At 45.5% G+C, this 25,473-nt stretch overlaps 1 protein-coding gene across 2 annotated transcripts; it reads left to right on the top strand.

Moving 5' to 3' along the window:
• The first annotated feature begins 1,467 nt into the window (after positions 1–1,467).
• NRROS (negative regulator of reactive oxygen species) lies at positions 1,468–25,473 on the top strand. Of its 2 annotated transcripts, XM_032630344.1 has the most exons (4): positions 1,468–1,628; positions 1,946–2,110; positions 18,414–18,534; positions 22,705–25,473. In XM_032630344.1, exons 2-4 carry the CDS (start codon positions 2,103–2,105, stop codon positions 24,673–24,675), a joined length of 2,100 nt encoding a protein of 699 aa, XP_032486235.1. In that variant the 5' UTR covers positions 1,468–1,628; positions 1,946–2,102; the 3' UTR covers positions 24,676–25,473. The 2 variants fall into 2 exon arrangements, with proteins under 2 accessions (XP_032486235.1, XP_032486236.1); XM_032630345.1 differs by lacking the exon at positions 1,946–2,110 and having other exon boundaries at positions 1,470–1,628; positions 22,705–24,931.

The following is a 25,473-nucleotide window of genomic DNA, read 5'->3' as shown; positions in this document are numbered from 1 at the left end:
TCTCTCTTGGGAGAGAATGTTGGAGCTAGAAAGTACAGTTTGGGAATAATCAACAAATTAGTAGACACAAAAGACATGAGAGTAGAAAATGTGTATACCATGAGAAGAAAAGGCCTAAAAGATAACCTTGGTTTGTGACAATTTGACTTTTGTTTAGTTTTTTTCCATCGGTGTTATCATTATTACCGTTACGAAAGAATATTTTAGGGAGCAGAGACAATTAACTGGATGTTTGGGGCAGGAAGGACTTGCTCCTGTTCTCTTAGGATGAACACGCTAATGATAATAATGCAATACAGAATCACAAATCTACAGGCTACAAGAGATGCGAGCGAGCCCTCAAGGATGCTTCAACCCTCCAGATCTGATGGGAAAGAGCAGAACTGGAGATCCCAGCTCTGACTCACGGAGTATGCTTGTTTGTATTACTCTTTCCGAGTGCAGCAGACACTGTAAATATTTTGCCTTCTCCACTAGATGGTAAGCTTTTGGGTTTTTTGTTTGTTTGTTTTTATTTTTTTAATTAAATTTATTTATTTATTTTTGGCTGCGTTGAGTTGTCGTTGCTGCGCCCGGGTTTTCTCTAATTGTAGCAAGCAGGGTCTACCCTTTGTTGCCGTGTGCAGGCTTCTCATTGTGGTGGCTTCTCTTGTTGCGGAGCACGGGCTCTAGGCATGTGGGCTTCAGTAGTTGTGGCACGCAGGCTCAGCGGTTGTGGCCCTTGAGCTTCGTTGCTCCTAGGCATGTAGGATCTTCCCCGACCAGGGCTTGAACCCGTGTCCCCTGCATTGGCAGGCTGACTCTTAACCACTGCGCCACCAGGGAAGTCCAAGATGGTAAGTTTTTGGAGAAGAGGAGCTATGAGATAATGCATAGAAAGCGCTTAGTGTAGTGCCTGGCACACCTCTTTGATGGTGCCTACTATGAATTCAATTATCCTTTTGCATTCTTGGCAAGAGCTAGCAGGGAATTTTGTACACATCGGGTACAATAAAATTCATCCATGCTGCCTACGATCAAGCAGTTCATGGCACCACAAAGCAATTTCCATTTCTTTTTCTTTTTTTGATTTGCTGGAGTCAAGTAAAGACTAGCTGAGCGGATGACTCTCTCCCAATTGGGAAACGTGTATCCTACCCATTCTCAAAGTTTGCCCTAGCTTGACCCTTGGACATAACCTTGAAGAAGAGTTTCTGGGTCAGCAGAACTCGTAGGCAGGGCCCCCAGTTCCCTACCCCCTCAAAATCTCGAAGGCCAGAAGCCCTGGGGAGCCTTGGTTAGCACTGCTGGGAGACCATAAAAATATGTGACCTCTTTCGCGACTAATCCAGTAGGTAGTCCGCGGGCCACTGCCTCCCGCCCTCCCGCCCGCCCTCTCCCATCCCCCCTGCCACCCACCCGCGGCGGCAGTTCCCTCTAAGATGCCTGCTCTCTGTGAGTGCTGAGTTGCTGAGCTGCTCGTTCTCCATGTGACTTCAGTTTCCGTCAGTTCCTTCCGCAAGTGCTAAAATAATCTGATGCCCCAGAGAGAGCAGGCAGTTCAACCCCGCGTTCGGCTGCTGTCGAGGAGGAGGCCAGAGCCCCGGGAGAGGATGCGCCCCGCGGAGCCGCCTGGGCCTGCGGGAGCCGTGAGTATTTCCTGAGGGGCAGCCGCGGTCCCTCCAGAGGCGGGCGGCTCGGAAGAGTGGGAAGGCAGGAGGTCAGCGTCCGTGGCCCACAGCTCGGGGCTGACGGGGAAGTTGTGGCTTGCTGCATCCAAGCTCCACCAGTTCTGTTTGGGGACTACAGCTCTGGGTGGAGGTGGAAATACCTCCCTCTGGGAGACTTAGAGGTGGCGTGGTGTAGTGGAAACAGTGAGGGCTTCAGAGTCAGACCTAGGTTTGATTCCTGACTCTGTGGGGGGAATTCCTGAGCCTCGGTTTCTTTGTCTGCGAAACGGGAACAGTAATGCTCCCTCCCTGGGCTGGATGACTGGATGTAGTGAGACTGCTCTGTGAACACTCAGCCTGCCTTTCCTGCCCAACAACGTGGACTGAGAACCACGATTTCATAGATGAAGACCCTGCAACGCACTAACAACAACATATTTATGGATATCTTCCATGTGCAGGCGAGTTGGAGTTCAAGGTGTTGGGTGGGGCTAGAGCTGTGAAGAAGACAAAGCCCCTTCCCCACAGAGTGTGTGTCCTTGGGAGATTCCCCAGGTTCTGTTACTTGAACCCACAAGCCTGACTAGAGTCCAGGCCTCTGATCCCCTTGTACAGTGTTCTTCTGTAGCCCACGCAGCTTCTCCATGTGGGCTAGATTCTGGAGGATTCAGCATATATCCCCCTGCCCGCAGGAGCTGACAGAAGGAGCCACCGAGGGGACTGTGTGCCGCCCACAGAATGGGCTGCCAGCTCACCACATCCCTGAGGGGAGGTGACCACGTGTCCAACGGTGGCTGGGACCCCAGGAGGCTGAGGCAAGGTCCTAGGAATGGAGCCCCTGGATAGGGCTGGTCCAGGGTGGCGCACTTCCAGGTGGGAGTAAAGGGACTCCACGGGAGGTTTCTTCCATGACGGGAACAGCCTATTAGGAGTCTGGACAGCAGAATCATTCAGAGTTTGTAGAGTTGGCCTTCTGAGGTCTCCTGTGTCCCCATCACCTACTGGCTGTGCTGCACAGACTCTTTCTGTGGAGGTTGATGGTTTACTGGGTTTTATAGCCCTGAGACTTATTTATTTTCCTCACATACCACATAGGTTTGTACATGTATGTTTGAGAGTTCCTAGAGGGGATTATAGAATCATGGGCCCCGGGGGGTGGGGGGTAACCTCAACTCCCGTCTTTAGGTTCAACAAAAATCAAAACCTCTTTCACAAAGAGGGTGATCTCATCTAATGGGTGCCCTCATGGGAACTTCATGAAAACCCATGTGAACCTGATCCCATAGAGTCCTTAAACCCATCATCCAAGAACAGGAGGGTCCCAAACAGAGAGCAGGCTCCTGGTAGTTGTCCCGGGGCCTGTGTTAGGGATACATTGACCTGTTTGTCTCTAGTCCTTTTGATTCTTTTGAAAGAGTGTTGCTAGTACTGATTGTAATTTGTGTTCTGGCTGTAGCGTACATCCACATCACAAAGTGTGAGCTAGATTCTTGGATGGAACACTAGGTGTACCTCACATCATGCTCCGATCCACACTGTAACCACATACATTAGGGGAGGGTGGGCTTTCACCCATGACTGAAAAACATTATCTTTCTAGGACATGCATGTATGGTCAGGGATGCTCACTGATGTACCTGCACATTAGTGAGAAATATTTTTCTCTATTATTCTCATTTCCCCCCAAATTATTCTTCTCAACCTCATCATCAAACGAATGTTATGTGTTCAATATGTGGGGGGTTCTGGGCTACGTTAGATGCTGGTCTCTGAAAGCTCAGAGAGGTGAGGAGAGGGAAAAAGGCTACTGATCTTATCAAGCGTCACAAGCAACTGTCAACTTGAGTTTAGGGGTCGTTTAGTTTCACATGACAAAAACCTAACTGAGCTTGGTTTCAGGGGGGAAAAAAAAGAGGATTTATTGTTTCAAATGACCAAAAAGTCTATGGGGAATAGCTTCAGGCATGGCTGGATCTGGGTGCTCAAACATTGCCAGGCATCCATCTATCTCCATTCCTCACCTTTGCTTTCCTTCGTGTAGGCTTCATTATCAGGCAGATCCTAAAGCTGTTGACAAAGATGGCTGCCTGCAGCTCTCAGCTTAATTCCCACCAGTTTGGCATCTGAAGCAGGGAGAAGAAAGCCTCTTTTCTAATAGTCCTAGCAAAAATGTTTAGGTTGATTCTCATGGGCTTGGCATCTGTGCTGTACCTGTTATAAACCAATCACTGTGGTTAAGGAATTAGGAGGCTCTGATGGGCCCAGCCTTGATCATAGGGCTCATCTTGGAGCATGAGTTGAGGCTAGACCCGAAAGAACACAGACTTTTGAAGAATGGAAGGGGGTTGGTCGCACAGCAGTGTAAATATACTTAACACTAATGATTTCTACACTTAAAAATGGTTAAGGTGGTAAATTTTATGTTAGTGTATTTTACCACAAGTAAAACATTTTTTAAAATAAAAGGAAGAGAGAAAAGAAAGGAAGTGGTGGTCTCCTCAAAGGGGAATTGAGGAGCTGTTACCAGAAGGAGAAATGAACGTGGGTAGGCAAAACCAACTGATTTCCAGAGTGCGTGGAGTCAGCGGCTGAGACCAAACCACACGTGTCTTCTCATTTTGATGCGTGAGTGATTTCAGGCTGAAGAAAGGGCATAAAAGAAGAAGTAGAACCCTGTAGTGGTTCTCACTAGCGAGGTGGGCATGATGAGCAGGGCTGGTGCTAAACGTGGCCACAAAACGCTGTGAGGACACAGGGACTCCCCACCTCCAACCTCAGCCCACAAGGTCACCTTGCTCAAGTGCTGTGCTGTGTGCCCCAAGAAACTTTCTGTTGGCCCCTCCGAGAAAGAAAAGAATCGGGAGGGGATTTTTCTTCACAAGGTAGCACTTGGGGCTCTCTGTCTTTCCACCCTGGCTCTCTTAAGCAGGACCTAAGTGTCTGAGGCAACCCAGCACCCACAATGCTGCTCAGGGGCTCATCTTGGGGTGCACATCATACTCCCCAATAACTTCATATCATTCTGTTTTAGATGTCAGGCTGGACACTGGCCCCTCCTGATCATCTCTATTTTTGCTCCTTATTAGGCCCAGCCATGATCCCTCAGGTCTCTCCTGCCTTTCCAGTGTCTCCCCTCAGTGGTCCCACCAAAGGGAAAGGCTGAGCTCTTTTCCTCAGCCTGTAGGGTCCGTGGCAAGTGGGTCTTTCCATGCCTGGCCCTGGGCCACCTCCTTCACCCTCAGACATGTTAATGGTCTCCCTATCGCTGCCCAGCCTGACACCCTGAGACTTCCTCGTGGGACTCTCCTGATGGCCTTTTTCTTTTTCTAGGTTCTTGTACCCTTCCTTGGGTCCCTAAACTGAAGTTTCCATTTTCACTAATGTTACTGTCTTCTTATTTCCTTCTAAATCCCCAGTTTTTTCTAGGCTTTCTAGCTCTTTTTACAGAACCTCCAAAGGCCCTCATCTCTGTCATAGGTACACCCCATGGCATTGACAGGGTACCTCATCCCCAGAGAAGACCATAGCCCTCCGAACACTCAGGGGTGCTATTCAGGATATCAAACACCACATGGAACGGGCACTGACCAAACAGAATGGACATTGTCCTTAGAAGCAGGGTCCTGGGGGCCCCTGCTGGGTCAGATGTTACCTCCTTGGTTGCTGGATCATGGGGGAGAGGGAACTGGGAGTTACAAGAGAGGGGCCAGGCAGCTGGGGTGGGGCTCATGGGATACCTGTTTACCAACAACTACTTACCTGTGCAACCCAGCTGAACATTCATCCAACATATATTCCTCCCATACAGGTGCCCATCCAGCACCTCCTACCTAGGCCAGAACTCAGCTCTGGTTTTGGCTTCACTTTCTATAAGCCATGAGACTTAAGATATTCATTTTGGCCTTTTTGAATTTTGGATTTCTTATCTGTAAAATGGGGACAATAAGCAAGGACTCTAACATAGATATTTGTGCACCAATGTTCATAACAGTATTATTCACAATGACCAAAAGGTAGAAACAACCCAAATGTCCATTGATGGATGAATGGAGAAACAAAATGTGGTCTATATATTATTCAGTCATAAAAAGGAATGAATTTCGGATGCATGCTATAACAGAGAGGGACCTTGAAACCATTATCCTAAATGAAATAATCCAGGCAGGAAAGGACAGATAGTATATGATTCCACTTATATGTGGTACCTAGAATAGGCAAATGTATAGAAAGGGAATAGTGGTTACCAGGGGCTGAGGGGAGAGAAGAATGGGGAGTTATTGTTTGATGGGAAAGAATTTCAGTTTGGGATAATGGAAAACTTCTAGAGAAGGATAATGGTGAGATTGCAAAACAGTGTGAGTGTATTTAATTCTGCTGAGCTGTGCTCTCAAAAAGGGTTAAAATGGTAAATTATATGTCTATTTTACCACAATAATAAATGGAGGTAATAATTCCTACTATGTAGAACTGTTGCAAGTATTACATGAGATCAAATATCTATAAGAAGCCTTTGCAACCTCAAGTGCTATTATTATTATTATTAACCAGTAGCACTAAATTATAATCCAGTTGTTTTGGCTTTATCCAACAACTCCCTAAAAATCATTATTTGGGGGAGGGCGTTAAAAATATCACATTACTCCCATTCCTCTGTGAACTCAAATAAGTGTTAGAGAAGGGCTTCCCTCGTGGCACAGTGGTTAAGAATCCACCTGCCAGTGCAGGGGACATGGGTTTGAGCCCTGGTCCGGGAAGATCCTACATGCTGCGGAGCAGCTAAGCCCGTGCGCCACAACTACTGAGCCTGCGCTCTAGAGCCCGCGAGCCACAACTACTGAGCCCGTGTGTCACAACTATGGTAGCCTGCGTGCCTAGAGCCCATGCCCTGCAACAAGAGAAGCCACTGCAATGAGAAGCCCGTGCACTGCAACAAAGAGTCGCCCCCAGTCACCACAACTAGAGAAAGAACACACAGCAACGAAGACCCAAAGCAGCCAAAAATAAATAAATTAATTAATTGATTTTTAAAAATCACTTGATATGCATTCTGAAGTATTTAGGGGGAGGTATACGTATGACTCTAATCTGTTTTGAAATGCATCAAAAAATAAGATGGCTTGAAGGATGGATAGAAGGATAGGTAGATGGATAGATATGAGATTAAAAACAAATATAGTAAACTATTAATAGTAGAATCTAGGTAGTGGGTATACCAGTGATCACTGTTAAATTTTTTCAACTTTTCTGTATGTTAAAAATTTTCATAATAAAAATTGGGGGAAAAGTCAAATTACTATTAATACCCAATTGCCACTCACATTCTTTTCATAAACATAAAAATAAAATATTTTTTTAAATGTAAGACTTCCATAGGCATTATAACTATACTATAGTAGCATGTTATTTGGATTATTGAATTATTGCGCATCTGAACTATGAGGATATGATGAGGAGGTGACACATGTCCTGGGCCTTGAAGGATGAATAAGAGTTCAGCAGTTGGAGAATACCAGAAAAAGGACCTTTCCCACAGAGGAAACATGTGTGATTTAGTCAGGGATAGCCAGTATCCCAGGATGGCTGGGGCTTGTGGAATTGACACTGAGTTTTGCTGGCTTCACAGACTAAGTTTGAATTGCAGCTCTAACATCTCTAGCTATGTGGCCCAAACCTTTGTGAGCCTCAATTTACCAAGTGTAAGATGAGGATGATAACATTTACTTGCTAGGATTTTGTGAGGATTATTATATGTAGAGCACCTGGCCTAGCACTTATCCCAAGGTGAGCACTCAATAAACATTAGGTACTACAGTTAAGAGCCTAGAAGACAATCTGGGAGCTTGAGTACTATCCCAGTTGAGCTGATCAGTTATCAGGAATCTATATCATTTCATTCCTCAGTTGCCCTCTTTCTCAAGGGAACCAGGGTCGGCTGGTTGGGTGGGAGTGATACATGTCCACTCTGGGCAATAAATCTCGGTTATCACCTATAACTCCTTCCATCCATAATCTCCCACAGACTCTGGGTGTTGTCTCCTCTGAATATCCCAAGGCTCACACATGGAAGGGAGAAGGTACTGCAGTTCCTCTGTCTTAGTTAACACCAGCTCCCTGTTTGCACAGAGGAACTCTGCCTTCCCTTTAGCCTGACACTACCTTATCTTACTAGTGTAATCCACAACATTTCCTTATTGACAAAGCCTTTTCACACCCATTCTCTCATTCTTTTTTTTTTTAATTCAATTTCTTATTTATTTTATTTTTGGCTGAATTGGGTCTTTGTTGCTGTGCGTGGGCTTTTTGTAGTTGTGGCGAGTGAGAGTTACTCCTCATTGCAGTGCGTGGGCTTCTCATTGCGGTGGCTTCTCTTGTTGCAGAGCAGGGGCTCTAGGCACACGGGCTCAGTAGTTGTGGCTCGCGGGCTCTAGAGCGCAAGCTCGAAGTTGTGGCACGCGGGCTTAGTTGCTCCGCGGCATGTGGGATCTTCCCGGACCAGGGCTCGAGCCCGTGTCCCCTGCATTGGCAGGCGGGTTCTTAACCACAGCGCCACCAGGGAAGCCCTCTAATTCAGTCTTGACACAACACTGTGAGGTCAGCAAGGCAGCTGTTATTGTCAACCAGAGCCACCACAGGAGTGAAATGATCAGAGAGAACAAACCTATATACTGAACAGAAACAACAAGTTTGAAACGAATGCGTTATTGGTTGGGTGCCTATCCACAGAGAGTATGTATGTCTCTCTATACAAAGGAGACACCACCAGCCGCGTAAGAACAAGGTGTTATCACCCCCGTGGGAGCAGATTTGCATCTTTTAAGACCTGTGGCCAGATGCAGCCTGTGTCTATGGAACGGGACAGAGTGACTTGACTTCTGTTGGTTCTAAAGGGCTGACCTTGACCACACAGGGGAAGCTGGTTGACTCATTTGTAGCCCCGAGGAGACAAAGTCAGCAGGGTAGCCCTCAGGCAGCGCTCCACACCCTGGCTGCCTGGCTTTGCTATAGGAAGAGCCCAAAGGAAGAAGAGCTGCTGTGGCCTCCAGCCTCCCTCCAGGTGGAGGCAGAGCCTCAACCTTTCCCAGATGAAGACTTTTCTCACAAGAGCCTTTGTGGAGCCTGGCTGACCAGGTGTGCTAGGCTCCGAGTAGGAAAAAGAGATCTGGATTTTAAACTGGTGCTTGGAAACCATGGCATTGCATTCTCTGTGGCACCTTGTCCGTGTCACTTCATTTCTCTGGCCTGAGTGTTCTCACCTCTGAAATACTGGTGGATAGTCCCTTCAGAATGCTGCAGTTCTTCTCAAAAGGGTGGTCAGTTACAAAATTTGAATGAAAGTGCAGTTGCTAAGAGTCACGTGCCACAGAACTGTCCTTCCTCACATAAATTCTTAGGACCACATATTCAAGGAGCATTCCAACAAATTCAAATGATGCAACTCCTCATTTCTTTGTCCAGGTTTAAAGGGGGATCCAAGTCCTGGAAGCAAATGCAAAGGGGCCCCAATAGTACAATAGGGAAAATACAAAACAGAATGTGTAGTATATTTGTTAAAAAAATATGCATGCATCTGCATGTGTGTAGAAAATACTTGAAAGGGTACATACGTGTCAGCATCTCAACAGTGGGGAGAATTGCACCTGATATTTACTTTGTCCACATCTGTATCTTTGCTTCTTTGTATTTTCTAATTTGCCAGCCATCAACTTCAATTACTATATTAAGATAAGCTTTTAAAGAATAGAAACAATCTATTCTATTATTAGTTAAAAATTAAAATATACATCATAATCAGAGCCTAATAAATATCACTGAAATGGAGAATTTCTCATAATTACTTAGAATTGAGTTGTGAGTATGCTTAAAAGGATTATGTTTGGAGTCAGTGGAAGAAAAAATATCACTGACTAATAACTAAAATAAGTTTTATTATACACACTACTTTTACTTTTCAGAGTCCAGGGGTTTTAGATCTGGGGTTGCATATTCTTAGCCCAGCCCCTGGAAAGGTGGCTGCAAAGGTAAAGGAAGAGCCCAGGGTAAGGGGGACACATGGAACAGGTTCAAAGCCTGGCTCTTATCTTGAGTACATCACCAACTTCTTGGCCTCAATATCCTCCCCAGTAAAATGGGAATCATAATGCCTGTGTTGCAAGGTTATTACTGTATTAAGACAACTTTTATAACAAAGTTCAAAAAATAGTTTTTGTCATCATTATAGTATCCTCATCCCTGGGAAGCTGTCCACCTGCCTGTGCTTTAACACACCTGGGGTGGCAGCTGCCTGTTTAGTGAGCAGCTTCCTGACATCTTTCTGTGTTGAATATATTGCTACTGAAGCATTTTTAATTGCCACACATTATACCTATTGTATAGCTGTATCATAATGTATTTAGCCAATCCTTTCATTGTTGGACTTTTAGATGATATCCACCTTTTTATTTTTATCACTGAATATTTGCAGTATTATCACTGAATACAGCAATGAATATTTCTGTAAAAATATTTTTACCTACACTGTAATTCCTAAGTATAAATCCCTAGAAGTGGAATTATTGTATAAAATAATGTTTTCAAGGTCTTTGATAAATCGTGTTAAATTGTCCTTCAGAAAAAGTGTGCCAATTTGCTCTCTCCTATCTGCAGGATATGAGACAATTTCGGGGGGCACTCAAAAGCCATTGTATTGCCTATATTTTAACAAATTCATTATTTTTTAAAACTTGAAGTATAGTTGATTAACTCTGTTGTGTTAGTTTCAGGTGTACAGCAAAGTGGTTCAGTTATACACATACCTATCTATCTATTCTTTTTCATGTTCTTTTCCATTATAGGTTATTACAAGATACTGAATACAGTTCCCTGTGCTACATAGTAGGTCCTTGTTGGCTATCTATTTTATATATAGTAGTGTGTGTTTGTTAATCCTAAACTCCTAATGTATCCCTCCCCCACCCTTTTCCTCTTATGGTAACCATACATTTATTTTCTATGTTAGTCTATTTCTGTTAACAAATTCATTATTAAGAGAGGAAACCAGAGAAGCAAATTACGAGGTCTGAATTCACACATCTCAGTTCTAAATGCTCTCTTGTTCCAATCCTCAATTTGCAAGTTCTTTTTTTTTTTTCCGGTACGCGGGCCTCTCACTGCTGTGGCCTCTCCCGTTGCGGAGCACAGGCTCCGGACGTGCAGGCCCAGTGGCCATGGCTCACAGGCCCAGCCTCTCCGCGGCATGCGGGATCCTCCCAGACCGGGGCATGAACCCGTGTGTCCTGCAACGGCAGGCAGACTCCCAACCACTGCGCCACCAGGGAAGCCCTGCAAGTTCTTTTTTAATGAGTCAATATTCTTTGCAAAATATAGGAATGTTTGACCAAAAATACAACTGGTTCTTTACTTTTATAACTATTCTGCATTTTCTTTTACATGTAATTCCAAAATCAAAATTTAAAAATCTTTGGATGCGAAAGTACACATTTTGTACATTTCTCCAAAGAAGATATAGAAATGGCCAATAAACACATGAAAAATGTGCAGCATTACTAGTCATCAGGGAAATGCAAATCAAAGCAACAAAGAGATAGCACTTCACACCTGCTAGGATGGCTATAATAAAAACGACAGAAAATGACAAGTGTTGGTGAGGATGAGGAGAAATTGGAACTTTAGTAATGTTGCAGACAACACCCCTTTACCTCTAAATAATTCAGTGTGTATTTTATAAGAACAAGGATAGGGCTTCCCTGGTGGCGCAGTGGTTGAGAGTCCACCTGCCGATGCACGGGACACGGGTTTGTGCCCCGGTCCGGGAAGATCCCACACGCTGAGGGGCGGCTGGGCCCGTGAGCCATGGCCACTGAGCCTGCGCGTCCGGAGCCTGTGCTCCGCAACGGGAGAGGCCACAACAGTGAGAGGCCTGCATACCGCAAAAAAAAAAAATTAACAAGTAACTTATATTAATAAGATACTTTAAGACTATATTAATATCTTGTTTCCCAACAAATTTTCACTCTATAGTTTTACCATCCCTTGTGATTCTTGCCTGTAGGGTGCACTTTGAAAAATACATTCTTGCATTCAGATTTCAGCTACTTTCTAATTTTCAGGTAGCATCATAATGCTTGAATGTGCTCCTTTGAAATATTACGTTCTGTTTTGTCTTTGTGTTCAAGCTTATCAAAGAGCGCACGTCCTGTTTTAGTTAGGTTCTTTTTGTTGCTAAGATGCAACTTTTGGGCCAGCCTATGGGGGTGGTGATGGTGGTGAGGTGCTATCATGAAAAACCATGGAGCTTGGAAATGAGCCCAGCCATTTTCCAAGAACCACCAGGAACCAGAGAGGCAGCCTTGAGCCCATCTCCCCACCCTCTCTCCCAGCCTTTGCAGTCCACCCTCTCGTCATTCTTCCTAGTCCATCTTCTCTGATCTTTGCCCTCTGTTGACTATCTCATTCTTTTCTTTCCATATGCCTTGTCGTCTAGCTTCTGCTTTTGCTTCCTCGTGGCAAATCCCTCAAAAATTCAACTCTACCTCCTCTCTCTGTGCCTCTTGGCTCCAATTTCCACTGCTAATTCCCTAATTCTCTCCCTTGTCTCTCTGCGCTGAGATCACTCATAGGGTGATGGCCACAAGTAAGGAGTGACCTCCCCCGGTCAGGTGCTTCCTGAAGGTTCTGTCAGCTTGGTGGAGGTCCAGGTAGTGGTGAGGTCATAAGCTTCTCCTGAGGGCTGCCCCTCCAGAGGGACTGTGGGTCTGGTGGACAGAGCAATTGACCTGGACAGTGGAAATTACCGTAGTACATCAACAGTGTTTCCTGAACCACAGTCAGGCCACGTGATCTAACACTTCTGTGCCCCTTTCAGGTGTGAGAGATGCTGTCTGGAAGCTCTAGTTTGAATGTCAAAATGTTAGAATTTTCAGGATATTTTAAAGGTTTATGTGTAATGCATTTTAAATTTAACAAGTGTTTCCTGAGTACCTTTCTGAGAAGAAAGTTTGAAAAATGTACACTCCTGGAAATTTGGGGATAAAAGATTACCATAATCCCTCTCCCTTTAGGAACTCCAACATTTATTTTATTTTTCCCATTATTTTTTAATTTTGAAAATTTTCAAATTTACGGGAAAGTTAAAAGAAAGTACAGTGCTAAATTTTTCAGTTGGTAATAATTAGCTTTAATGCTCTCTCTCTCTCTCTCCCTCTCTCTGTCCTTCTCACTCTCTCTCTATCTTTGTTGAGCCATTTGAAAGAAGGTTACATAAATTGTAGACATCATGAAATTTCACCCCTAAATACTTCAGCCTGCATTTCCTAACAATAAGGCATTTATCTGCATAACCACAACATCATTATCATACCTAAGAAAATTAGCAATAATCTGGTAATATCATTTGTACATAATATCACCTAAAAAGACATCACCTAGTACACATGTAAATTTCCCCAATTGTCTCAAGTTTTTCTTTTAGAGATTTTTTAAAATCCAAAATCAACTCAAGGTACATGCATGGGATTTGGTTACTATGTTTCTTAGTCACTTGTAATCAGACCTCTCCCTTCCCCTGCCTTTCTTTGTTTTTCAAGACTGACTTTATTTTGAAGAGTCCAAGCCAGTTGTCTTGTAGGACATCTTACAGTCTGAATCTTTCATTATGACTGGTTCAGGGCAAACAATTTTTGGCAAGGGTACTACCAATATGGGACTTTGTGTTTCCCAAGGCACCACACCTGGAGACTCAGGATGCGGGTGGTCTCATCATGGGAGATGCTAAGTATAACCATTTGGTGACAGTTGAGATCACTCTTTTTTTTTTTTTTGCTAAGAATCAGAGACCAGGGCTGCTTGCCTGAGGCATTCAGATACCTCTTGGTAGCAGGAATTATTTGAAGTGGTCATAGACTGGGGTTTCTGTTCTTTATTATCTGTTTTCTGTGGTCTGTGACCAGCTGCCCTTCCCTTTCTCCCAGGGTCCCAAGTGGGATCTGCTCTTTTATTTTTAAACAAAGGCGGACTCCCTTTCTGTGGAGTCCTCTACCTAGCACCCGTGCCTTTTGTGTTCAGTGATGTCACCATCACACGTTTACACTCCATACTTGTGCAAACTCTGATTCTAGAGATTCTGCCCCTCATCCCCTCCCCCCTGCCCCACCCACAACCAGTCTATAAATATTTGTTTCTAACACTGAGAGTTCCCCACTTTCACCTGCAAGACCTATTTCTTTAAAGCTTTTTAAGCTTATCTGATTATTTTGCAGAGAAAATTCTCAGTTACATGCTAATGTATGGATAACACTCTTAGCACTTGCTAATAGTGGCATTAGCAAAGAGGTTGCAGTCCCAGCTCTGGAGGCAGCTGCTGTAGTAGTAGCAGCAGCTGGAGAAGGTGGGGAGGTGAGAGGGAGTGAGGAGATGATGTTCAGGGTGCCCCCAAATACTAGAAATCCAGCATCCTTTCCTGAAAATGAATCAGAAAATACCAACAAAGCAAAACCAAAACTCAGGTCAGAGTTACTCCTTAGTATTCCCAAACTTTGAGTGTGAGGATACCTTTTTATGGACAAAAATACCTGTAGATCAGCCCTTCCTTGATGGTTGTGTTTTACTATCCGCTGATAAAGACATTCCATGACAACAGAAAGCTATTTGGAATTAATAACCCTTAAAAGAATAAGGAATATTAATTTTTAAAAAAATATTAATAAGGAATATTAATACAGGAAAACCTACATCCATGTGAAAAAAAATAGTGTACATGTGTGTTTGTCAGGGCTTCCCTGGTGGCGCAGTGGTTGAGAGTCTGCCTACCGATGCAGGGGACACGGGTTTGTGCCCTGGCCCGGGAAGATCCCACATGCCGCCGAGCAGCTGGGCCCGTGAGCCATGGCCGCTGAGCCTGCGCATCCGGAGCCTGTGCTCCGCAACGGGAGAGGCCACAACAGTGAGAGGCCCGCGTACTGCAAAAAAAAAGAATGGGACTTACTATTTTCTGCTTCCACACTTGGAAAGAACTCTTCAACCTCTTTATCTGGTTTAAGAAGAACAGATACAAGCAGATTCTGTTAATGCCATCTGCTTCTCATGTCAGGATCTCAGGTCTTCTATGGGTTATTTTCCCAGTGGTCACCTAGACCAGGAGGAAACATGGTACTTTTTCAGACCCTACTTGGAAAATGGGTTGATTTGCAGTTCTTTTGTATTACTCTGTGGCTCCCACAGTGGTTCACAGCCCATGAAATAGGCACCCTTGGTCCAAGCCCTTCTAATTATAACAAGGGGAGGTTCCAGGTGACCCCATTTAAATTGTTAATGTCATACTGTCATGTGTGCTCTCCATCATAATTGTTCTTCATTCACTTCCCTTTCTCTGCCAAAAATGTATCTAAGATGAGAAACATTTGGTTTAAAAAATGGATGTATTTTTCAGAAGATATCAGACAGATAGGAGTAAAGTGGGATGGTTACTTTTTAAAAAGCACACTCAAGCGTAGACGCTCTCATACATCTGGAGACACTGTTGAGTGGTCCTCACCCAGCTGAGGGTAAGTGTGGGTGGAGGGAAGCAGTCCTGTGCACACAGGAGGGAGCTCATGGGATTTTCCAATGAGACTTGGCATCCCAACTGTTTATCTTGTACTCTTCACCATGCCGTGGCTCTGAGGAAGGCTTCTGCAGCCACACACCCCAGGAAGAGTGTTTCTCAACCTAAACGGTTATTATTTTGAAAGTCTCTTATTGCTTTTCAGAGTCATTACATACCTTTTTGTTTTGTATTGTTCCAAGTCCATTCTCACTTACATCATTGTATCCATCAGGCTCCAACCAGGAAACAGGAACACACAGATTATTTAAAACAGAGGAAATTTAATGCAGGAAATTGGCTACACGTGATGAAAGAGGCTGAGAAGCCAACCGGAGTACAGACAGTTAATCCAGAGATTAGCAACTTTGGGAAGCTGCCACCTCCCCTAGGTAGGGGGAGGATACTGGGAGGACTACCAGAACCTGGGAGTCACCAGAAGAAACTCAAGGACTTCTCTAACCTCCCAGTAGTGCTCCCCATTGACCAAACCAGCCGGAGGCCAGCTGACACCCAGAGCCTTCAGAAATCAGTCCCTGCAAACCAGAGCTGGGTGGGGCAGGGTAAACTATGGCTCTGAGGACAAACTGCTCTCAGCCAGCACAGTCATCTGTTACTGGGATTAGCCTTTTCTTTTTTTTCTATTCAAATAAGTTTTTTTCTGGAATTTATTAATGCAGAATTTGTAGTCCAACCTTCCCACGTAACTTTCACACATTTAGTTGGTAGAATGATTTACTCATTCTTCCACCAAATTATTCATTCTTTTCCCTTTTTTCTGTGGCTGTTCAATTACCTTGGAGATTACACATAGGAGTAACAATCACTCATCCAGCTCACTGGTGTTAAGAACTCATAAATAATAATTGTTATTAAGTACCTTCATAGTTGAAGCACTTATGTATATACTATTTGATTCTCATAAAAATTCTGAGTAGTTATTATTATCTCTGTTTTATAACAGGATTATCTGAGTCTCGGAGAATTTATGTGACTTGCTCAAGGACAAATAACAAATACTGGAGCCAGAATTCAAATCCTGGTCTGTCTGGTTCCAAATCCCATAATTTTCTCAGGCTGTCTCATGAGAGATGGAGTGCCCAGAGGGCACAGCAAGAGTTTTTCTGGGCTGTTTGACTGAGTTTAGGAGAAAGGAGAAAATATGCTTTAAATTTGCAAAACTTTTCTTGTTGACCCAGAAATTAAAATTACACTCTGGGCATAACGGACACCAGACCCATCGAGCATTCCAGTCTGCACTCTAGACCTGAACACATCTAAACTCAGTATCAATATACAGGGTTGACTGTTCTAAAAGGCTCAGTGTCACAGCAGCATGTACCATCCCAAGCCTGACAGAGGAGATGAAGGACAAAGGGAGTAAGTCCATGGTTCCCATCTTTCTGTCTCTCCTCAATTCAAACCCAGTGAAATTTGAATGTTGGACAAATAATGAATTTTTTTTAGTATAAGTATGTCCCAAATATTGCATGGGACATATTTACACTAAGAAGTTGTTTTTTGTTTATCTGGCATTCCAACAGCATCTTGTAATTTGCTAAGTCTGGCAACCTTATCTCAAGGTGGGCAGTGATCCTACCGTGTGTGTGTGTGTGTGTGTGTGTGTGTGTGTGTGTGTGTGTATTGGGAGTTCACTGAGGACAGGAACCCATATGGCCCTGTTTTTGCCATCTGTGCCCTGTACGTGCCATGAGGTAATAATTCCTGCACAGGTGCAGAAGTAGAAGGAGAGCCTGGGAAGGGGACTCCCAGTGTCTGGCAAATATGGCTGAATTCTGAATTGGAGGTTCCCTCTGTGGTAAGGAAAGCTGGCCTGACCTGAAGTGAAAGTTAAAGCTGACTTACCTGGATTCACTTAGAGTTTCTGTTAGTCTTTCACTGGTGAGTATTCAAATCTGACCAGAAAGTTAAAATTAGCCTTAGAGATGTGTAAACTTATTCAAAGAAAGGGAAAGAGGAAGGGGCCCAAGATGGCTAGATGTGTCAGGCAGAAATGTCTGTGGGTCCCATGGAATAGGTGAGGAGTCCATGTCAGCACTGGAACTGCTGGCCCAGGAGACAATTCAAGGGCAGACCCGGTGGTCCTTCCTGTGGTCCTTCCTGGGGGGATGTCAAGGAGAGGACAGGGCAGGCAAAATGCTGGGACCAGGCTCTTGCCTCTGATTCTGAGGAATGCAGAGCTAGGAGGGGATGCCACTGGGCTATAAACTCTCCCAACAAGAGGGTAGTCAATTCAACAGTGCCTACTGGGAGAGAAATTACCCTGGCTACTCATCCTAGAGCTTGGGGGTGGGGGTTCTGGGGGCTACTTCCAGCCCTGCCACTAAGTTGATCTGGAATCTTGAATAAGCCCTTACTACCTATGGCCTTTTTATCTTTGGCCCTGTAAAAATGTGGCAGTGGAGGGTATATTACATTTCCATTATGGTTTCTCTTAGTTCTAAAATTCTATTGGTCTATGTATAATTTTAGGCCTTCTCATGACTCCAGTTGTGTGCTCAGCGGCCAGGTAAGAGAGCCGGTAACCACACTTCATCCATAACCCTTATTATATCTGAAGATTGCTTTTTCATTTTTCCCTCAGCATTTTCCCTCATGCAGGCAAAATATCAAAATCATTTTTTCAAAGGTCTCTATTCAAATGAGTTAATCAGTGAGGTCTACTCTTTTCTAAAAGCCTCATGTTGACACAGCAATTAGTAACTCTATGAGACCAGAGGCTACAATTAGTGTTTCAATCCCAGTTCACTATTCATTCATTCAGCAGATATTTATTGAGCTCAGGTGATGCATGGCAGATTTGAGCTTTGAGAGGAACATTTCAAGAGAACTATGAAACATGGCAAACTCTAGGTGACCTGAGACCCAGTTCCTCAAATGATTTGCTTCTTTCTTCTGTTGCTGGACTCTTGGGAGTTTCAGGTTCAGCCACCTGCCCATCAAATGGTAGAAGCAAAATGAAAATGAGTTCTTGTTGACAGTTGAGTGAGAGGTTAAATGTGTTGGCTAAGTTGAGGTATTTGAATAATCTGTGGGTTTCCACCTCCCTGTAGCCGTGGGCCTCCAACAGCGGACATACTGAGAAGTGGCTCTTTTTCCCGGGAGCGCATAGCATCCCTCTGGGATATCCTTCTCTTACCCGCTTCTTTCTTGCCCTCTGTCCACAGTGCTGCACTTGAGATGGAGTTACTGCCCCTCTGGCTCTGCCTGGGTTTTCACTTCTTGACAGTGGAATGGAGGAATCGAAGTGGAAATGTCATGGCCACTTCCCAAGGGGGCTGTGAGTTGGTGAGTTTTCCTGGGCACTCCAAGTTGTCTGTTACTCCTGTCCTGACGAGGTTGGGTCCATTTGGAAAGCTGATGGATTGTCAGTCAAGGAGGGAAGGGAATGAATGAGTCTGAATCACTCTGTACCTACTTACCACGATGCCATGTGCAAGCTGCTCTTTAATCAAAGGTAAAGATGATGCCTGCGAAAGGCCCTGCCCCACCTTTCTCATACCTGCTAAGGACAGGTGATCCCAGAGACAGGCCAAGGTCAGCCACCTGGAACAAGAACACCTTGTTAAGAATCTGGATGATGGAGCTCCACTAATGGTATCAGAATCTCTTGGTGGGGGGGGAATATTAAAGTTGAAGAAGCCCTGACTCAGAGTCTATGTGTGAGCCCATGGCAAATGCTTAACCAGCTGTACTGAAGAGCACGCTGCCCAGGCTGCCCTGCACAGCAACGTCCTTGACAACGCTCAGGCTTACAGCAATCTAGGGAGAGATACCTGAGCTTTTACGGTTCACCCTCTCCAGGGCTTTCAGCCTATATGTGGAAGCAGACTTGGCTCCTAATAACTGAGCACTCTCTAGAAATTTTCTCCTTTGTCTGTAACTTAGTGGTATTAAAAGTTGAGCAACATACATTTAATGAATATTCCTTGAGCCGTGTTATATACTGGGCACTGGGAAGACAAAATGGATGTCAGGGTTAATAACATTCAAAAATGTGTTCTTAAAGCCGATGAATCTTAAAAACCCAGCTGGTCGTGGTTCTTGACCACTTTTAGTAACCTCTAACCACTGTGCTGAAGTAGACTCTGGTAGGGGGTAGGGATTGTGAGCCAGACCAGGTTTAAATCTCAGCCCCACCACTTACTAGCTGGTGACATTGGGCCAATCTGTGCTTCAGTTTCCTCATCTGTAAAATATGTAGGTAATAATAGTACCAACCAATAATACCATAACACTGGGCTGCAATGATGACTAAATGAGTTAATGTATGTAAAGCACTCAGAACAGTGCCTTGTGTGTAGTAAGTGCCATGTGTTTTATCTACCGTTATTATTCTTTTTTTTTTTTTTTTTTTTTGCGGTACGCGGGCCTCTCACTGTTGTGGCCTCTCCCGTTGCGGAGCACAGGCTCCGGACGCGCAGGCTCAGCGGCCATGGCTCACGGGCCCAGCTGCTCGGCGGCATGTGGGATCTTCCTGGACCGGGGCACGAACCCACGTCCCCTGCATCGGCAGGCGGACTCTCAACCACTGCGCCACCAGGGAAGCCCTACTGTTATTATTGTTGTTAGTCTCTGCCATACAGACGTCCATTATTCCCTTACAGAGACAATGAAAGATTAACTTCACAGTAGCTAATTCAGGAGTTACCAGGCATAAGAAGAGGAGGGAATAAAGCGCAAGTTCTTTGACAGCTTGCAGGGTTCAGGCTAGACTCCCTGCCTGACCCTCTGCAGCCTGGTGGGCAGGAGTAGGGACTCGGCTACCAGTGAGATCAAAGAGTGGCTTTCCAGTGCTCTTTTGAATTGAGGGTTGAGAGTTTGAAAGTCCAGCTACTCTCCAAAGCCCCTCCTTGCATTAGCCATGCAACATTATCACGAAGTGTATGTGGTAAGCTTTCTTGGGCTCTGATGGCCACGTGGACTTTTTGCAACACGTCAGTGGGGCTGCAGGAATTGCAGAGACATGTCCCCAGCAACTGCAGCAACTCTGGTGAAACAGGGTCTCACAGCTTGAGGAAAGCCCCTAACCACAGCACTCTTCAGTCCCCACGGGGGGGAGACCAACACTTACTCAAATAAAGAAATGCATCTTGTTTCTGTATGGAGAGATTCAATTTTGTAAAGATGTCAGTTCTCCTCCAAATTACTCTGTGATTATAATGCAATCCCAATCAAAACTCCAGACTTTTTTTGGGGGGAGGGGAGGTGTAGAAAGAACTAGAAAAATTCATTCTAACATTCATCTGGAAATTAGATATAACTCAAATGCTCAACGATAGGAGATTAACTAATTAGAGCATGCTAATAATTGTTCCAGCAAACATTTATTAAGCGTTTATGTGACAGGTTCTATGTTAAGTGCTTTGCATAAACAATCACACTGAATCCTAAAAAAAAAAAAAAAAACCCAAGGGAAAATTACAAGTATAATTTACATTTTACAGGTGGTGTAATGAAGGTCCCAACTGGTTAGGTACCAGCCCAAGCTCACCCATTTGATAAAAAGCAGAATCAAGATGGGCTGATCGTAGAGATCTGGCTCTTAGCCACTGTGCTATTCATGCAATGAACTAATATACAGTTGCCTAAAAGAATGTGGTCAAATTTACTTTTATTGCCAAGGCAATATATCTATCACATATTATTAATGGGGGAGGGGAGGAAGTCGCTTACTGAATGGTTTGTAGAGTACAGTCCCATTTTAAAATGTTTTTTATTTTATTTTAGAAATTGAAGTATAGTTGATTTACAATGTTGTGTTAGTTTCAGGTATACAGCAAAATGATTCATGTGTGTGTGTGTGTGTGTGTGTGTGTGTGTGTGTGTATATTCTTTTTCAGATTATTTTCCTGTACGGGTTATTACAAAATATTGAGTAGAGTTCCCTGTGCTATACAGGAGGTCCTTGTTGGTTATCTATTTTATATACAGTAGTGTGTATATGTTAATCCCAAACTGCTGATTTATCCCTCCCTAATGGTAACCATAAGTTTGTTTTCTATGTCTGCGGGTCTATTTATGTTTTGTATATAAATTCATTTGTATCCTTTTTTTTTTTTTTTAAAGATTCCACATATAAGCGATATCATATGATATTTGTCTTTCTCTGTCTGGCTTACTTCACTTAGTATGATAATCTCTAGGTCCACCCATATTGCAAAGAAAAATTTTTGTAAGTTAGAGAATGTCTTTGGAAAAGAGTCCAGAGGAGATGTAACAAAAGGTTAACAACGTTTCTTTGAAGGAGAGGCTGAGGTTACTGAATAGTTTAATTTTCATTATTTCTATAGTGTATCAATGTTTAATTATGAGAAGTTTTATTTTAATAATCAGATAAAGAACTTGGGGTTCCAAGAGGTTAATTCCTTGCCCAGAGACCAAAGCTAATAAGTGTCAGAGCCAAGATTCAGACTCGAGTGTGTCATCTTTTCCAAAGCTGTGCTTCTTCCTCTCTCTCAGGAGTTTTCTCCCCTGTTCCACTACTCTGCTTGCCTCGTGGGACTGGGCCCACAATTTTAGGCAATCACTGACCTTGTTGTACTGACCAATCTGTGGAAAGAAATGCCATTGCTCTTCCATCTCATCACTTAAAACTTTTTTCCTGGACACCGAAGGGATACCCTGTGGATGATTGCTTTTCCCAATCTTGTAGAAAGTGGCTGAAGGAAAGTATCCTGAGGCTTGTGTGATTCCTGCAGTGAGACCAGACCCATCCGTCCTGGCAGCTTCGCCACACAGTCGCGGTAGAATGGCGTTCAGGAAAAGCACTGGATTGGGCAATAAGAGCTCTGGGCTCCGGTCCCAGCTCTGTCACTGGCTCTTCACCTGTCCTCTCCAGACCCCTTTACTTCTCTGTATGATTCAGGCTGGTGATGAACTCTCACGTCCTCTTGAGCTGTAATACTTATCAATCGAGAGCACAGAGGAGCCTCCCAGGCAAAATTCCTTCAGGTAAAATGAAGATGCCACAGTGCTGCTGGTTCTTGGGCAGCGTCCCTGTTAAACACACAGTGTTATGATCATAGCGATAACAATGCAATAGTGACCATTTGCATTAATAGCGTCCACTGTGTGCCGGGCACTGTGCAGCCTCTTGCCTAATCTCACTACAATCGTCTGAAGTAGGTGCTAACTTTATCTCCATTTTTCTGAGGAAACAATAGATTTAGACTAAATTATTTGCTCGAGGTCACATAGGGAATAAATGGCAGAGGTGGGATTCAAACCCAAGTAGGGACCTGATCCTCAGTTCCTCTCTGTAGTTAACACCAAACTGCAATACAATGGTCAGCACTCAGCACCCGATGGACAGGTTCTCAGATCTTCTCTAATACGCTGTGTGTGTTGAGTGAGGCCTGGAGCCTTAGTGAACAGTCTGATGAGTGAACTAAGTTTCTGTACATAAACCCTCACCTCAGAGGCCCCCGCCCTGCTGACGTGTGTTTTTGGACCTAGCTGGATGGAGTCGCTGACTGTCGAGGGCAGAACCTTGCTTCAGTGCCCAGCAATCTCCCACCATCCTCCCAGACACTCCTCCTGGATGCCAACCCTCTCAAGACCCTGTGGAACCACTCGCTGCAGCGTTACCCTCTCCTGGAGAGCCTCAGTCTGCACAGCTGCCACCTGGAGCACATCAGCCGTGGCGCCTTCCAGGAGCAGGCTCGCCTGTGCAGCCTGGCACTGCCTGACAACTCACTCTCCGAGAGCTACAAGGAGACAGCAGCTGCTCTCCATGGCCTGCGGGGTCTGCGCAGGCTGGACCTGTCAGGGAACTCCCTGACGGAAGACATGGCGGCCCTCATGCTACAGAACCTCTCTTCACTGGAGTCCGTGTCCCTGGCCAGGAACACCATCATGAGGCTGGATGACTCTGTCTTCGAGGGCCTGGGCCGCCTCAGGGAGCTGGATTTGCAGAGGAACTACATCTTTGAGATTGAGGGTGGTGCTTTCGACGGCTTGCCTGAGCTGAGACACCTCAACCTGGCCTATAACAACCTTCCTTGCATTGTGGACTTCGCCCTCACCCAGCTGCGGTCCCTCAACGTCAGCTACAACATCCTGGAGTGGTTCCTGGCATCGGGGGGAGAGGCCACCTTTGAGCTAGAGACGCTGGACCTCTCTCACAATCAGCTGCTGTTTTTCCCCCTCCTGCCTCAGTGCAGCAAGCTGCACACCCTCCTGCTGCGGGACAACAACATGGGCTTCTACAGGGACCTGTACAACACCTCGTCGCCGCAGCAGATGGTGGCCCAGTTCCTCTTCATGGACGGCAACGTGACCAACATCAGCACCGTCAACCTCTGGGAAGAGTTCTCTTCCAGTGACCTCTCTGATCTCCGCTTCCTGGATATGAGCCAGAACCAGTTCCAGTATCTGCCGGACGGTTTCCTGAAGAAAATGCCTTCCCTCTCCCACCTGAACCTCAACCAGAATTGCCTGATGACGCTCCACATCCGGGAGCACGAGCCGCCAGGGGCGCTCACCGAGCTGGACCTGAGCCAGAACCAGCTGTCGGAGGTGCACTTGGCTCCGGGGCTCCCTGGCTGCCTGAGGAGCCTCCGGTCCTTCAACCTGAGCTCCAACCAGCTCCTGGGTGTCCCCACTGGCCTTTTTGCTGATGCCAGTAACCTCGCTACAATCGACATGAGCCACAATCAGATCTCACTTTGTCCCCGGCCGGGGGACTTAGACCCCGGGGGCACCCCCAGCTGTGTGGATTTCAGAAATGTGGCCTCTTTGAGGAGCCTGTCTCTGGAGGGCTGTGGGCTGGGGGCACTACAAGACTGCTCGTTCCAGGGCATGGCCCTCACCCACTTAGACCTGTCTGGTAACTGGGGGCTTCTGAATGGGAGCATCGCCCCTCTCTGGGACATTGCCCCCACGTTACAGGTCCTGTCTCTCAGGAACGTGGGCCTCAGTTCCGGCTTCAAGGAGTTGGACTTCTCTGGGTTTGGGAATCTGAGGGACTTGGATCTGTCGGGAAATGCCTTGACCAGTTTCCCAAGGTTCAGGGGCAGCCTGGCCCTGCAGACCCTGGATCTCCGCAGAAACTTGCTCACAGCCCTTCCTCAGAGGGCTGTGTCTGAGCAGCTCATGGGAAGTCTGCGGACCATCTACCTCAGTCAGAATCCGTATGACTGCTGTGGGGTGGAGGACTGGGGGGCCCTGCAGCGCCTGCACACTGTCGCCGACTTGGCCATGGTCACTTGCAACCTCTCCTCCAGGATCATTCGCCTGACGGAGCTGCCCGGAGGCGTTCCTCAGGTCTGTAAGTGGGAGCGGGTAGACATGGGCCTGCTGTACCTCGTGCTCATTCTTCCCAGCTGCCTCACCCTGCTGGTGGCCTGCACTGTCATCTTCCTCACTTTCAGGAAGCCTCTGCTTCAGGTAATCAAGAACCGCTGCCACTGGTCCTCCATATACTGACCTGGCTACGCGCCAACGTTAGAAACTTGGTCTGTACACGTAAGGACACTTTCTCTGCCGGGTTTCAAGATCTGGTGCAGAGGACAAGTCTGAAGAACTGAGGTTTAAATTAAAGTTTAAAATGTTTCCATCCCTTAGTTGTCCCAAGTTCTTCCTCTATCATTGTGATGCATCCTCAATCATCCTGGTAAAATATTTATTAAGTGACATTCTATGAAAACAAAAAATGTTTCTTATAAATATTTTTTAAATCAAACGCAGCTTGTGTTTTTTTCTTTCCTTACTTTTTTCTTTTTGGTAGTTTCACTTAGATTATTTTTGTGCCCTTCCCTTGGTGACATCCATGGAACAGGTGAGAAAGGGAAATCGTTCAGTGCTACCCTACGGCAAAAACCACTCCAAGAGCACATCCTATGGATGGCGAGAGTCAGTGTTCTGAGGGTTCCCCAAGGACAAGTCTTTCAGAGCCAAGCTGGGTAGTCTGAGATGGGACCTCTCGCCTCCTGCCTTGGCTTGCATCACCGCTGCGGCCAGAGTGGGCCTGCGGCAGAATCCTCTCTGGGGGCCCTGGTCCCCGCCTGGAGACTCCAGCAGGCAAACCTGACCCTTCCGTGGAAAAGTTAAGAGAACAATAACTGAGGGCCCTGAGTTTATTCAGGCAGTCCCTGAACGCTGGGCACAGTCCTTGTTCTAAGGGAAAGTAAAGAGGACTGCAGAAAGGAGAGAATTCTACTAACTCGTGAACTGCCCCTACTGTCCACAAAACCCACAAACAACTTCTTAGCAGATGTTCAGTAT

The sequence above is a fragment of the Phocoena sinus genome, chromosome 4, assembly GCF_008692025.1.
Source record: "Phocoena sinus isolate mPhoSin1 chromosome 4, mPhoSin1.pri, whole genome shotgun sequence".
NCBI lineage: Eukaryota > Metazoa > Chordata > Mammalia > Artiodactyla > Phocoenidae > Phocoena > Phocoena sinus.
Note: the sequence above shows the minus strand (reverse complement) of the source record. Positions and strands in the feature narration are given on the sequence as shown.